The following is a 14162-nucleotide window of genomic DNA, read 5'->3' as shown; positions in this document are numbered from 1 at the left end:
TAATGTTGGCTGCTGCTCAGTTGTCTGAAATAATGGATTATCCAAATAATTTAATGTTTTCTTATATTAAGTATATAATCAATACAACCGAAACACGTGATTATCCATCAGGGACTTGAACTAGTCTTGTACTATTATGAGTGATCGTGCAGTTGGAATAATATATTTAACATTGAGTAACTTTCCTGGCTCTTGGTCATTTAAATAATATAGTTTGAAGGTAATTCTAAATTCCAGGACTGGTTGCAGGACTGGTGTGAGTTTCTAACCCAGTTATCCCTGTTAACCCTGTGTGTGTCTATAGAGAACTTTAGATAATTGTCAAAACAATATCTCCATATTATTTTGAAACTATGGTTCTGACAAAGATCCAAAATAGTAGTGTGTGTGTGTGTGTATTATATGTATAGTGGCAGAGCAAGAGCTCTGAGTGTAAATAAAGCGTGGGTGTTGTATGTGTTTTGGTGGTGGTTGGCAGGGACTGGGTTAATTCCTGTCCTGTGCCAAAAACATATGAAAATGTGGCTGTTCCCAAACAAGATAATTGATGTCAATTGGGAATAGCCACATACTATAAAAAGAGAACTTGCAGGTCCATTAAGAGAGATTACCAGGGAGCTGGAATGAGAGGAAAACCACTGTGTTTAATGAGAGAAAGGTATTGTGTAAAGGTTGCACTTGTCTAAGAACGTGTTGGGCTGGTAAATGGCTTAGCTGTCCAGTGAGTAGTCAGGGTAGTTAGGTAGGCTCTACATACGAGCTAGGCTTGGTTTTGTTTGTTTTATATTGTTTGTGCAAATAAGTGTGCGAAAGTGCTTGGAACTGCAAGCTCTGTAGCTGGGTCTGCTGCTTCAGGGTGAAAAGGTGCCTGAGTACAGCGAGGCTATGTTACAATATTTATATCTTTTGGTCTCCCCAGTGCTGTTTTCCTATCTTCTACACGGGCATCACAAACATTACTGGACATGAACGCCATTATTCACTGGACTAGAAAGAGTTAAAGATGTGCATTTTTGTTATCAGTAAAATCCACACACTTTTTTGCTGACTGGGGGGAAGGGGGGGGGGGGACAACTAATTTCACAGGAAATCACATTGTGTGCCAGACACAGAGACACTGATACACCTGGTGGCAATGCTTTCTGGGAAATTTCTTGTGAAATGGTTTCCTTTTATGTTCTTGGTATTCATCTGTGTGCTTGCTATCACAGGAGCACTGAATAACCCTTTAGGTCTGAAGTGCATCAGGCACTGTGAATGCTAGAAGAGGCAGCGATATGGTTAAAAAAACAAACAAAACAAGAATAGCATGTGTTTAACATCTTTCCTGGAGAGAAATGATGTAGGATTTTAATGTTGTTTTCAGCATGGCTTGCCTCCCATGTCAAAACACAAAAAACTATACAGTATGTATTAACCCATCAGTTTAGGAATATTAAAATAGTTTATATAGGTTCCTATGATGCAAACAGGGGGTTCTATTTTCAGTCCTGGTTGCAATATAACACATATCTAGCTCTCTAAACATATAAATAGAGCTATTTTATGTTTTGTCTTTATTACATTTATCAACAAACACACCTTTAGCAGGAGAGACACTTCTCTAGTACATAGTTTACAGCCTTTTAGCTTAACGAAATGAACTTCACCTTAACTCTTATACCTCCCCAAGAACACCCTCCTGGAGTCTCAGATTGTCAAGACAAGACGTCTGTGTCAGTAATTGTCAAAACTGAAATGAAGCTTTCTGATTTCACTGAGCTCTATGAGGGTGACACAGCATTCTATCCACCTACACACCAATTGTCTTGCAAAATAAAAATAAATTCCCATTCCATTTATTTCCTCTTATTCAAAAGATTATTAGTTGAGAAATCACTACCTTGGCAATTTCAGATACACTATAATAAGGAAACTGAGGTTGCAGAAATGGTGAGTTGCACATAGTTTACTGTAAGGAGTTTAAGACATTTAGCAGTTCCTCTTTTTTTATTTGAAATAGATACTTGGAAACCGTACCAGTCTTGTGTTTTTATCAGACAGATATCTTTCTCTCACACTTGACTGGAAACAATAAATTGCGTGCAAATTCAATAGAAGGAAATGGGCATCAGCAGCTTTGTTCAAGAACTGATGATGGGACATTTTTTCTTTTGTTTAAAAAACATTCCAGCCGTTGAATTCCGTATGTAACTTTAATTTTGAACAGGCGATGGAACATTGCAATCTTTTGGCAAGAACAGTCAGGACCCAGTTGAAAAACTGTTGACTATCTGCTATGAATCCTTAACTCTACAAAGCAGTCTGAAAACACTTGATCGAATTTCTCTGTGTTATTGTCCCAGAGCCTAGACTTGCTATACTATAGGAAAGCTAAAACCTTAACAATCAGTTTTGAAAGGGATTTCTTTCCTCACTCATATAGGTTTGTAAGGGTCTTAAAAGTTCAGACAACAGAACTTAAGAATTCTTTATATATATATATATATATATATATATATATATATTATATATATATATACACACACACACACACACACACACACACACACACACACACACACACAACACACACACACACACACACACAGTGTACAAAACATTAGGAACACCTACTCTTTCCATGAAATAGACTGATGAGGTGAATCCAGGTGAAAGCTGTGATCCCTTATTGATGTAACCTGTTAAATCCACTTCAATCAGTGTAGATGAAGGGGAGACAGGTTAAAGAAGGATTTTTAAGCCTTGACACAATTGAGACATGGATTGTGTATGTGTGCCATTCAGAGGGTAAATGGGCAAGACAAAAGATTTAAGTGCCTGTGACAGGCTGGTCAAGGTAAGGAGACTCGGAGTCAGGAAATGCAGGGAAAATAAAGGACTTTAATTAAAAAAATACACAAAACAAAAGGCACAATGGCCAAATAAAAAGAACAAATACAAAACACTATTAACAACAAATTCTAAACACAAAATACACACCAATAAACCACCCCCTCTCTCACACAGGTCTTCTCACTTTCACAAACACTCACCAACTAATACTCCCAACCACTTCCTTTTATACAGGTGCTGCAGTAATTGGGCAATTCGCACAGTCAACTGACAGTCCAGTACAACATTGGTGCCGAAAGACCCATAAAAGAATGCATAACTCGTTGTATCTTGACACGAATGAGGTATGGCAGCTGACGACCTAACAGAGTTCCATTTCTTTCAGAAAACACAAGAAACTGTGGTTGCAGTGGGCTAAGGAATGAAAACACTGGACACTGGAGAATTAGAAAAATATTGCCTGGTCTGATGAATCCTGGTTCCTGCTGTTTCATGCTGATGGGAGGAATAGGGTATGGAGCAAATCACATGAGTACATGCATCCATCGGTGGCGGTGTGATGGTGTGGGGTGTGTTTAAATGGCACACATTGGGCCCCTTGATAAAAGTGGAGCAACTTTTGAATGCCACAGGATATCTGAACATCATTGCCAATCAGGTGCATCCCTTCATGGTGCATGTTTCCATATGTTAATGGATTTTTTCAGCAGGATAGTGCCCCATACCACAAGACTAGGAATGTCCAGGAATGGTTCCACGAACATGACAGTGAATTCAGTTTATTGCAGTGGTCTGCCCAGTCACCAGATCTCAATCCAATTGAGCATCTGTGGGATGAGATGGAACAAGCTATTCGGAGTAGAGATCCACTAAAAGCCAACTTGACACAACTGTGGGAATCATTAGAGTCAACATGGGCCAGCATCCCTGTGGAACGCTTTCGACACCTTGTAAAGTCCATATATATTAGTAATATTAGTATTACTAATATATATTAGTAATCAAGGAAAGAACTTGAGTGGTATAGTTTTGTATAAGCCATGCTTACCATTAAGATTTGCCTTCTAATGCAAATCTTCTACTTTTAAAATGTCTAACTTTTAATGCATTTTTTGGTATGCATTAATAAAAAGACACGTCACATAAAGGAATGCTGCTATTGCGACTGCAGGATATATATTCTTGCTCACAAAGATATACTGGAGGCCCGTGTCTGCCTGTTTTCTCTGAGTGTCACACTTGTATCAATGGAAGGCATTACACTGTGATCTAGGCTGTATTGACATTTTATAAAGGGCTAAGACCTGATTGTCTGACCAGTTAAAGGGTATGTGTTGGAACGTTCAGTGGATATTTGCTACACAAACTCTTACATATACCATGTTGTTGTGATATTGTTTTCTTCCATTTTTATTAACCCCATATGATTGGTTGCACTGTTGAAGGCTATAATTTGAAATCTGCTTCTCAGGATTTTAAATGAGAAATTGTCATGCTAAAAACATTGAAGTACTGTTGTGTGCTGGTGCTCACCAAAAATGTGGCTTATTTTTAGGTGGTGCAGCGTGCCAATAAACTTTCTTGTGATTGGAATGACTGCTCTGTTTTGTTTTTCACAAAAGCAGACCAAGTTCATTAAGGCAAACTATTAAATATGGTGACATCAGATCTAAAAAGTTGGCATTGTTAATTAATTTGTAATACGTTCTTTCTTGTGTAAAGATGCAGGATCTTGCCATCCAATCAGCTGACAAAAAAGGGCTTCCTTCCAGTGCTGCGAGTTGATTTAGGAAAGGAAATCCGTAGTTTTTCCTGTTTTTTGTTCGTTTTTTGTTTCACCCTTTTCTGCTATTAAATGTAAATCAGATCCCTTCGATGAAGGTTGTTTGTGAAATCTGAAGTGTTTTTTCATTCACTGAGGAGTCTTTCTGCATGCAAATATTTGTTTGTGTCCCTGAGGATCTCAGACTGAGCCATACAGGCTTATCTTGAGAAGTTTTTTTTTTTTCCTGCAAGTTTTAGGTGGGGTTGGGGGGGGGGGGGGGTGGCTTATCAGTTTCAAGATGGTTTTCCTTTTGGTTATATGTTTGATACTCTCAGCTGAGGCACAAGAGAAAACGGTAAGATGAGCAATAATTTCTAACTTTTTTTTCCCCAACAGTTCTTGAAAGGAAATGTGCTAATCTGCAGCTGTTTAGCAAAGAACAAAGGGGATTCATTTCAGTAAATGATGTCTTATTAATGTGATTTAAGTATGCCTAAACTGTCATATTGTTGATTTTGTGTTTTTTTGTTTTGTTTATTTATTGTTATTTTTTTCATTGGGATTTTCTGTTTGGTTTAAACATAAAATAATGTTACAAAAATGAAAGCTTTGAAAATGAAGAGGGTCTTCTAGCAGAATATATTTTATAGATTGAAATAGGACCCACAGTAATGTTAAGATTGAAATTTGTATACAGTAGATTACTGTCGTCTTAACAATTGCATATTATATTGGAGTACACTTCAGATGTATGCACTGATGAAGACATCTTATTGAAAAGTGCTATCAAAATGAAATGTTGAAATGCAATTTAAAAAGTCAATACTATGTTACTTTTAAGCACCACTATTCAACATAAAAATATTTCTTAAAAAATGAACAGTTTGTTTTTTTTTTTTTTTTTTAACTGTTCTTAACAAAGAATTAGCAGCTGGACTGGATTCAGTAAGTGTTTAAAGTTATAGACGAGTGAATAAAACAGACGGCTCCAGACACACTTTGTATGTTTCACAATGGTAGGTAAAGGTCACAGACAGCCATGTTTGCGTTTTGCTTTCTTCAGAGACCCTCTAATACAAGAGTGGCCAACCCATGTTCCTGGAGATCCTCAATCCTATAGGTTTTGTAGGTAGCTCTAAATCAATCACTAAATACCTGGAACAAACAGTAATTCTGACCAGTTAAGCCCAATCATTAAGTCAGTTACATCATTAAGAGGTTGGGGTAAAACAAAAACAAGGACACCCTGAGGCTCTCCAGGACCACCTCTGCTCTAATACAATTAAATGTAAGACTTTTAAAAAGATACAGTGAACACTGCTGTGATTACAGTATAGCTCTGCAAAATTCACGCAACACAGGAGCAAACCAATACATGCAATATCTGACCAGGTTTAATCATTTCAGCACAATGTGAACTCAATACTACCAATCGAAGTTAAGGTCAAATGGTACACTACACACAGCTCACATGCACCAAAGTAGCTGTATGATATGCTATTTTAACATTAGAAAAAGCACTATGACTTATTTGATCTGGTGCTGAACCAAGTTGCACGGTTTTGTGTTTAGTATTCCTTCTTAGTTATTGAAATGGGTTTGGATGGGGCGTGAAGTGAAATGATGCACTGTGATTGAGTAACCCAGACCAAGCTGTTTCCCCAGGCACAGGACAGTCGGTGTGATGCACACAATACTCTCCAGTTCAGCACAGTGTGCACCTCTTGCGCAGCCATTTCTAGAGCATGGTGTCCCCCAGGTTCCAGGAGGACCACCCAGATCACTGGAGTCAAAGGCTGCAGGTAAATGTACATCTAAGGGGATGTGTTTGCACTGTTGCTGATGGTAGACATTAATTCATTTTTTATTTCATTTTCTTTTTCATTTATTATCATGCATTTATGTTTGGAATTCCTTATAACCAGGGTTGGGATCAATTCCTGTTTTTCAATTCCAATTCCTTTTTAAAATCAATTCCCAATTCCAAATCCCTGTTCCCTTTTAATGAATTCCAACGCACTATTGATCAAAATTTCAATTATGTTAAAAACAAGCTTCTAACACTTGCAACAGATTGCTTAAATTGAAATCCTTGTTAGTCAAATAAATTGGCTGCAAAGCAGTTAAACAATCAAAACAATTATTATGTCTCTAAAATATCAAAGGAATTGGAATTGGAATTCAGAATCGATTTTAAAAAGGAATTGGAATTGGAATTCAGAATCGATTTTAAAAAGGAATTGGAATTGGAATTCAGAATTGATTTTAAAAAGGAATTGGATTTAAAAACAAGAAATTGACCCCAGCCCTGATTATAACCTGGGTATGTCTTCACGTTTAAGTTACCTTGTAGACATGGGAGAAGAGACCCTGACCCTGTCCGGTTGCAGTCATATGTGTGAAAAAGATATCATTGAACACAAGTGCTGCCCTGGGTTCTGGGGACCTGACTGCATGCGTAAGTGTTATTATTTTATTTATTTTTTACTTGTGTTTAACATTGATATGATAGGAAGGCATCTGTATCTGTGTCTGTAACTGTAACTGTGACTCTGCCTTATCAGCTTGTCCCAGCATGTCAGGCAAGCCCTGCAATTGGAAAGGTACCTGCATGGATGGAGTGACTGGGAATGGAACTTGCATTTGTGAGGTAATTATCATACTTGTTTATTCATAATTAAAGATGGAATTTTGTTAACTTGAACACCAACTTGTATTCAGTGGTCTTAAAACGGAAAATGTGTTCGTTTTTGTTTCTGTAATAAAATCTCCAGAAAATATTTTCCTGGTTGTTTTTTTGTACCTTAGGCTGGGTTTAGTGGCTTTGCATGTCAGGAGTGTAAAGATGAAAATGTATATGGGCCAGACTGCCAATTAGGTAAGCAGGCTTTTCACCATATTTATATTTAGTTTTTATACTTGTGTAGCATAACGAGTCTGTGTTTGGCTTTGTTAGAAAGTTCCCTGCTGTTGCCACTGTATAAAACTATTATTTTCAGTTTTGCGAATATGTAGACATCAATTAAAATCAATCAAATGTAATGTTTTTATCAATAAAATGTAATGTTTTGTCTTCAACGTTTGATATTAATTGTGAATCTGTCTATCAGCAAGGCTTCCTCATAAGCTCAAGCATGAAATAAGTTACAGTATATAGGTCTACAGTATATAGGTCAGGTACTATTTTACTACAATTATTTTTTTTTTTTTTAACTTTTACAACATTTAAAAATGCAATCATTGAGCACACCTGTCCGCTTCCTGTGTGTTTAGTTTGGGAAGGGTGGTGTCCTATGACTTATGTTAATTGAAAGTACCTGTGTCCACTGTGTGTTCCCTCTGTTGTAGAGTGTGACTGTGTTAATGGAATATGCAGCTCTGGCATTGGAGGAAATGGAAGCTGCATTTGTGAGACAGGATACACTGGAGTAAGGTGTGACCAAGGTATTTGGAGATTACTGTCGGCATTCAGGACTTTTGAAGTTAATTTGCATACTGTGCAACAATACATTACTTTAAATGGTATGGCCCCAGTCCTCACCCATGTAACATAATATATAATGACTATCTCTGTACTTAGCAATGTTTGCAGTGTGTTATGCATATGCACTGTATTGTCTTTTCTTACTGCAGAATCTCAACTTTGTCATGGTATGGCCTGTGGGGAGAATTCTGTTTGCAGTGAAGGTGCTGGAGGGACTACTGCCTGTGGCTGCATGCCTGGCTTCCAGAAAAGCGGACAGCAATGCCTGCGTAAGACATTTTCTAAAAGCACCACATTACTCAACTATACAGTAAGAAAAAAAGAAAACAAAAAGGCAGTGCGGTAACTAGGCCTGCAGAAGTTTTCATTCATTATTTGTAAACTTTGTCCTTATTGTTTTTATCCTGCTGGTTGTGATAGTTGTTGGTTGTGTGTTTATATAGTTCTGCTGTGCTTAATACTGTACAAAACCTTCTTGGCTATGAACTTCTAAATTAAGTATTTTATCAAAGACTTGATTCTGCTTGTTGTTACTGACTCACCCATTGATACCAGTGAAGAAGACAGGACAGGCTTTTTTATCAGAAATTCTCCCAAAGAATGTGTTTACTGCTTTTTTTTTTTTTTTTTTTTTGCTGACGGCACAATTTGTACTCTCTGAAGGGGAAGATAAATTGGAAATCGCACTGGAAATAAATTCTAATCCATGTTCTAATCTTGTATTAATGTCGCAACAGTAGAACACATCCCTTTTTTTCTTGTGTAGGAGATCCTTTCTTGGTGGTTTTTTTTTGGGGGGGGGATATGCAGGTATTTCAAGGACAGTGATGTTGCTTCCTGTGCAATACTTCAGTATGCTAGTCGATATGTGGTGATGTCACCTTCTGTATAAGAGGTGATCAGAAAGCAGGTAGAAACAGTTTGCCTGCCTTGAACTGTACAACATATCCGGACTTGCAGTGTACAAAAACAACAAATAGCCAAAAGACAAGGCAGACCAGTGGATAATGCTGCTACTACTGTTTTTATAGGATTAAAGAGAGCACAATTATATCACATTAGTAGCGTAATTTGTTGCATGTTAATGGGTGTTTTGTGTAGCTCAATAACAGTGTTTATTTTTATTAGTCTTCCGTTTGTATTTATTTTCTACACCAATAAATCATTTGCTTTTAGCTCAAGATCCTTGTGCCCAGAATGTCTGTGATCACAATGCTGACTGTGTAAACCACGGACAAAAGAAATATGATTGCAGATGTAAAGAAGGCTACCAAGGAGATGGGAAAGTGTGTGTTCCAGTAAACCCATGCTTGACTGACAATGGAGGCTGTCCTACAAACTCAACAAACTGTGTATATGAAAGTGTAGGAAAGGTATATTTCCCTATCCTTTGTGTTTTATGGAAATAAACAGGCTTACATTATGCATAAGCATCATCATTTATTATTTAGCATAGGTGTCAAAAAACAGAAATAAATATAAGTAATGTTTTCTGGCCCAGATAAAACAAACTTTCAAATCTGTATGTGTACCCTACTTTGTTAGCAAGAGGATGTTTTATTTTGAAAGCTGTGCTCTGGAAATTAATTTTGAAACTTCAGCACGTTTATCATTTTATTTCAAAGGCAAAGTGTGTGTGTAAGAGTGGGATGGAAGGAGCCAACCCCTCAGCTGGCTGTACAATAAAAGATGTGTGCAAGAAAGACAGCTGCGATAAAAGTGCAAAATGTGTAACTGGACTGGATGGGATGGCTAGGTAAGAGTCCTGTGGGTTTTAGGCACAACACATTTCAGAAACAGTATAATTGTTTCTGTGGAATTCAGAAGGGAAAGGGTTAAACCATGTGTGTAATGTAATTGCCAGATATATCAAGTATATATCAGTAACAGGTTATTATTATTATTATTATTATTTATTATTATTATTATTATTTTTTAGCTGGCCGGTAATATGATGTGAACATCTTACAGTATATTCAGTTTGGGTGTTTCTTTTTTTTAAGCTGTGTTTGCCAGAAGGGACAGATTTCTGATGGTACGTTTTGCTATGGGAACATCATTGAAAGGATTTTGGAGCTGAACACTGAGTCGAGACATAAAGGAAAACTTACCAGTGCGATTAATATGTTCGGTATGTCACTGTCTTCTTAATAGTCTTAAACATGTTAGCACAGTAACTGATTGCAGAGTGACTAAAACAAGGACACAGCTGTCTGTCTTAAAGCTGGAAATTCATTCATTGTTTTGTTACAGTTAGGGGTACAAAATAAAAATGTGTAGTATCTAATATGGATGTTTCATGAATGGTTTTGTTTGCATATTTTATTGCAGAAAAGGGATGTGAACTTGCCTTGAGCAAAAGACTGTTTACAGTGTTTGTTCCAGCCTCAAAGTTCACAGTAACTGTAAGTATGTGTCAAATAAAAACAGCAATTCTAAGCATTAAGATTTTGTCTACATTTGAACTGCAGTTAATAGTGAAACAGCTATATCTTTGTCTACTGTAAAACATTTGTTTACCTTGTAAAAGCGTCCATAGTAAATCTATAATATGTATGTATTTTCATAAGGAAGGAAATACTTTAAACTTTTTTTTTTTGTGTCTCCTGTACTTTGGTGCATTTTTCAGGGGATGTCAGAAAAATACTTATGCAAACTCCACATGATTATTGGCCTGCATGTGTTCAGTGATTTACAAGACAAAGTGTTCTGGACACTGGGGGGGGAGCCAGTTCATTTCGTGGCAGACAAGGTAACAACAACAAACTGATATGTGCCCATGCTTCCTCATCACTTGCTTTTGGTTTAACTTGGTATAACCCTACAGTGTGTTAGGCTGCCTGTCCAGGTAATTTGAGCAATGTGGCCTATCATTACTACAAATTAAAAATGAGCTTTCTGTGTCCCTGTATAATAATAATAATAATAATTTATTTTTTATAAGCGCCTTTCATAGTGGAGCACCACCACAAAGCGCTTTGCAAGATACGAGACTAGGGTATGTGAACTATCCATCAGCTACAAAGGAGGTGTAGTGACTTGCTCAGGGTCACACAATGAGTCAGTGGCTGAACTGGGATTTGAACCTGGGACCTCCTGGTTATAAGCCTGTTTTTTAACCACTGGACCACACAGCCTCCTATAATGTTTCTAACAGGTCTAAAAGCAGCATTAACACTAATAGTACAGTATGCAAAAATATACCCGAGCTACACTTATGAACTTTAGTTGAGCTTTAAGTCACCAGTCATTTTGTGAATTGCTATTAGTGAATTTATTTTCTAACTGCTTTCTTTGTATTGTTATTTCCTGTGTTGGGGCAGAGCTTTAGCTTCCAAAGAGATCAAAATAAAACTTATCGTATACTGCAGAGTGACCTTGTCGCAGCCAATGGGATAATTCACATTATCAACCAGCCAGTAACCAACATCAGTCCAGAGCATGCAGAAGATGAGCAGGTAACAACAGACAGTTAACACCACCCCTCATTGTCAAATCACTCCACCCTACCCCCACTCCTTCTCATTTCTCATTCTTCCACCTGTAACACTTTCCTTAGCATGTGGTAACTATTGAGCACGTTGATGGAGTATATGATTCTCTGCAGCGTGTGGGTAACAGGTTGGATGGTTTAGACACATATTTATTGCGGGTTTGATCAAGGAAGTGTCTTATTTGCAGGTGCAGTGCTCATCTACATTTTGGTAAGGAGGTGTTTCTGTGGGACAGCAGAAAATAGTGGCTCAGCGCTCATGCACTTGCATTGGGCAAGAACAGAGACCCGTTTCACCTGCTGGGATAGTCATTATTGAATTGAAAACACAAATCAGTAGACTGGGTTGTTGTACTTTGTATTAGCAAAAACTATATATATATATATATATATATATATTTTTTTTTTTTATAGGATTCAAAGAAAACAATTGAAGAAATCATAGCAAATCAACATATGTTCAATAGATATCGAACACTGTTAGAGGTATGTATCATTTTTATTGATGATATTCTGACAGAGTGGTGTTACAAGACTCTGCAATTCATTTTGTGAAGGTTTTGTATGGAGACTGTATAACTAATCTCTTTTCATAGCAAGGCATTAGTAAGAGGCAGGAGTGCTTGTTGATATGTGTGCTTAATGTTTTATAGAACTCTGAAATGTCTCAGATATTGGAAGGTCCCGGTCCTTTCACAGTATTTGTACCTACCAACGAGGCAGTGGATCAGCACAGAGATGGCACTATCATATATCTACTTACAGATGTAAGTATGATCGTTGCTCTCACACCCCACTTACACACATTCAGGAGAGCTGCAATGATAGCAAATAATCATTTTTAAAAATACATTGCCAAATACTTCCAAAGCACATGTTGGGGTTTTTTTTAAAACATTTTTTTTTTTTTAATAAAGACTTGAAATTCTGTAAGAAAAGGTCCACTCCACTACAGTCAGTTCTGCTGTCTTTTTTCACTGCTTTTTGAAAATGAACGGAATATAATTGTACAGTTTTTATAAGCATTCTTTTTTTGTTTGGTCTTTTAGGGAAAGAAAAAACTTCAAGAGCTTGTGAAACATCACATTTATACATCAGCCTCGGTAATGGGTTAACACTTTGATCCCCAGCTTCGTAAACTGACAGCATTGTTTGTTTTAAAAACAGTATTCACATTGCAAAACTATCTAAAGGAAACAATCAGAACATGGTTTTATATTAAAGGTCCAGCATTGTTCTCAAACAAAGAATTTAAAATGTTGTATTTTGCATTAACACTTCTGTCTTTTGGGCTAAACTTAATTGAAATGCCATCAGAGCAATTTCATCTGACCTTTTTCATCATTTTGGAATCAAGGGTTAAGACTTATTGTCATTTGTATTTAACGATCCCTTGCATTTCAGAATATCCGTAATATATTTTACACTTCATGGATACTCTATTACATTTCCTGTGCACATCCTTTTTCCTTCTCGCTCTTCTTTGGTAAACCTCTCTATTACTGAGCTACTATAGATATGTTCTCTTTATTTGCACATGATGGTTATGTTGACAAGATTTGCTGGTCATTAAGGAGTAATGATTTCATACCTTTTGATTTAAATCCAGGTACGGAATTATTATGGGAATTTGGGAATGAGTCCTTTTATTTGTTGCTGCTCGAGGGGGGTTTGGTTTACAGCCTCTTTCAAATCCCGTTATTAGCAGCTTCCTTTTGATTCCCTGCCATAATGACATGCTGATCTGTAATTGTGTTTCTTTTTGTAGGTTACTGTAGACAGGCTGGCTGCCATGCCCCAGATCCTCTCCATGGCAAATCAAATAATCACTGTTAATGTTACCAGTGATGTAAGTTCTTCAGTTTGGTTGACCTTCACCAAAGAGTAGTTGGTACAAAACTGCTACGGTAATTTGTTAGAGAAGCATGTTTTCCTTGCACAGGCACATTCATATGATTTTCTTATGCCTGGTGGGATGATATAGTAGAAAAAAAAGAACTAAAAAAAACACAATAATTCATAGAAACTGAAACAACACGAACGTCTTAGTTTCTTGGTCTATTTAAAAAATATACTGCATGTCTTCTAAGTCATTTGGGATAGAAAAATCCTGTGTTAAAATTAACGGTCTTAATGCCTTAATATTGTGTTGTATTTTGCTTTTGAACAGGGCAGAATTGTATTGGGCGACAAAGCAGTGGTTTTAAATAAGCAGGACATTGTTGCATCGAATGGAATCATTCACGTCATTGATGGAATTTTAATTCCTCCTTCAATTGTCCCAATCCTGCCCAACAGATGTGATGTGACCGAATATAACATCATAATGGTAAGATGTTTTTATCTCCTTCTGTATGACACGCCACAGTGCCAAACCATGTTAGCGATATCTAATTGAAAGTGACAGTAAAAGTACTTGCTACTTTCACTAATAACACTTTCACCTTTTGTAACTGGATTATTGCTCCAAACTAGTATCAATTATTATCCTAGCCTGGCACGGGTCCTACATGCGAACAAAATCAAGGGCACTTAATGAATCAGCACCATGGTTCCTATCTATTTTTTCAGTAATTTTTGCGCAG

At 37.0% G+C, this 14162-nt stretch overlaps 1 protein-coding gene across 2 annotated transcripts in view; it reads left to right on the top strand.

Moving 5' to 3' along the window:
* Positions 1-4702: 4702 nt before the first annotated feature.
* The window catches only part of stab1 (stabilin 1), a 32310-nt gene continuing 22850 nt past the window's right edge, over positions 4703-14162 (top strand). For both annotated transcript variants that reach the window (XM_041273384.1, XM_041273383.1), the window contains exons 1-18: positions 4703-4955; positions 6266-6402; positions 6943-7058; positions 7165-7250; positions 7409-7478; positions 7949-8044; positions 8234-8353; positions 9261-9457; positions 9710-9840; positions 10088-10215; positions 10416-10489; positions 10714-10836; positions 11408-11542; positions 11992-12063; positions 12231-12344; positions 12627-12680; positions 13346-13426; positions 13748-13906. In XM_041273384.1, the coding sequence (XP_041129318.1) occupies positions 4899-4955; positions 6266-6402; positions 6943-7058; positions 7165-7250; positions 7409-7478; positions 7949-8044; positions 8234-8353; positions 9261-9457; positions 9710-9840; positions 10088-10215; positions 10416-10489; positions 10714-10836; positions 11408-11542; positions 11992-12063; positions 12231-12344; positions 12627-12680; positions 13346-13426; positions 13748-13906 (1950 nt within the window). In that variant the 5' untranslated portion in view covers positions 4703-4898. The remainder of the gene's footprint in view (positions 4956-6265; positions 6403-6942; positions 7059-7164; positions 7251-7408; positions 7479-7948; positions 8045-8233; positions 8354-9260; positions 9458-9709; positions 9841-10087; positions 10216-10415; positions 10490-10713; positions 10837-11407; positions 11543-11991; positions 12064-12230; positions 12345-12626; positions 12681-13345; positions 13427-13747; positions 13907-14162) is intronic.

This window comes from Polyodon spathula, chromosome 16, assembly GCF_017654505.1.
Source record: "Polyodon spathula isolate WHYD16114869_AA chromosome 16, ASM1765450v1, whole genome shotgun sequence".
In the NCBI taxonomy this organism is placed as follows: Eukaryota; Metazoa; Chordata; class Actinopteri; order Acipenseriformes; family Polyodontidae; genus Polyodon; species Polyodon spathula.
Note: the sequence above shows the minus strand (reverse complement) of the source record. Positions and strands in the feature narration are given on the sequence as shown.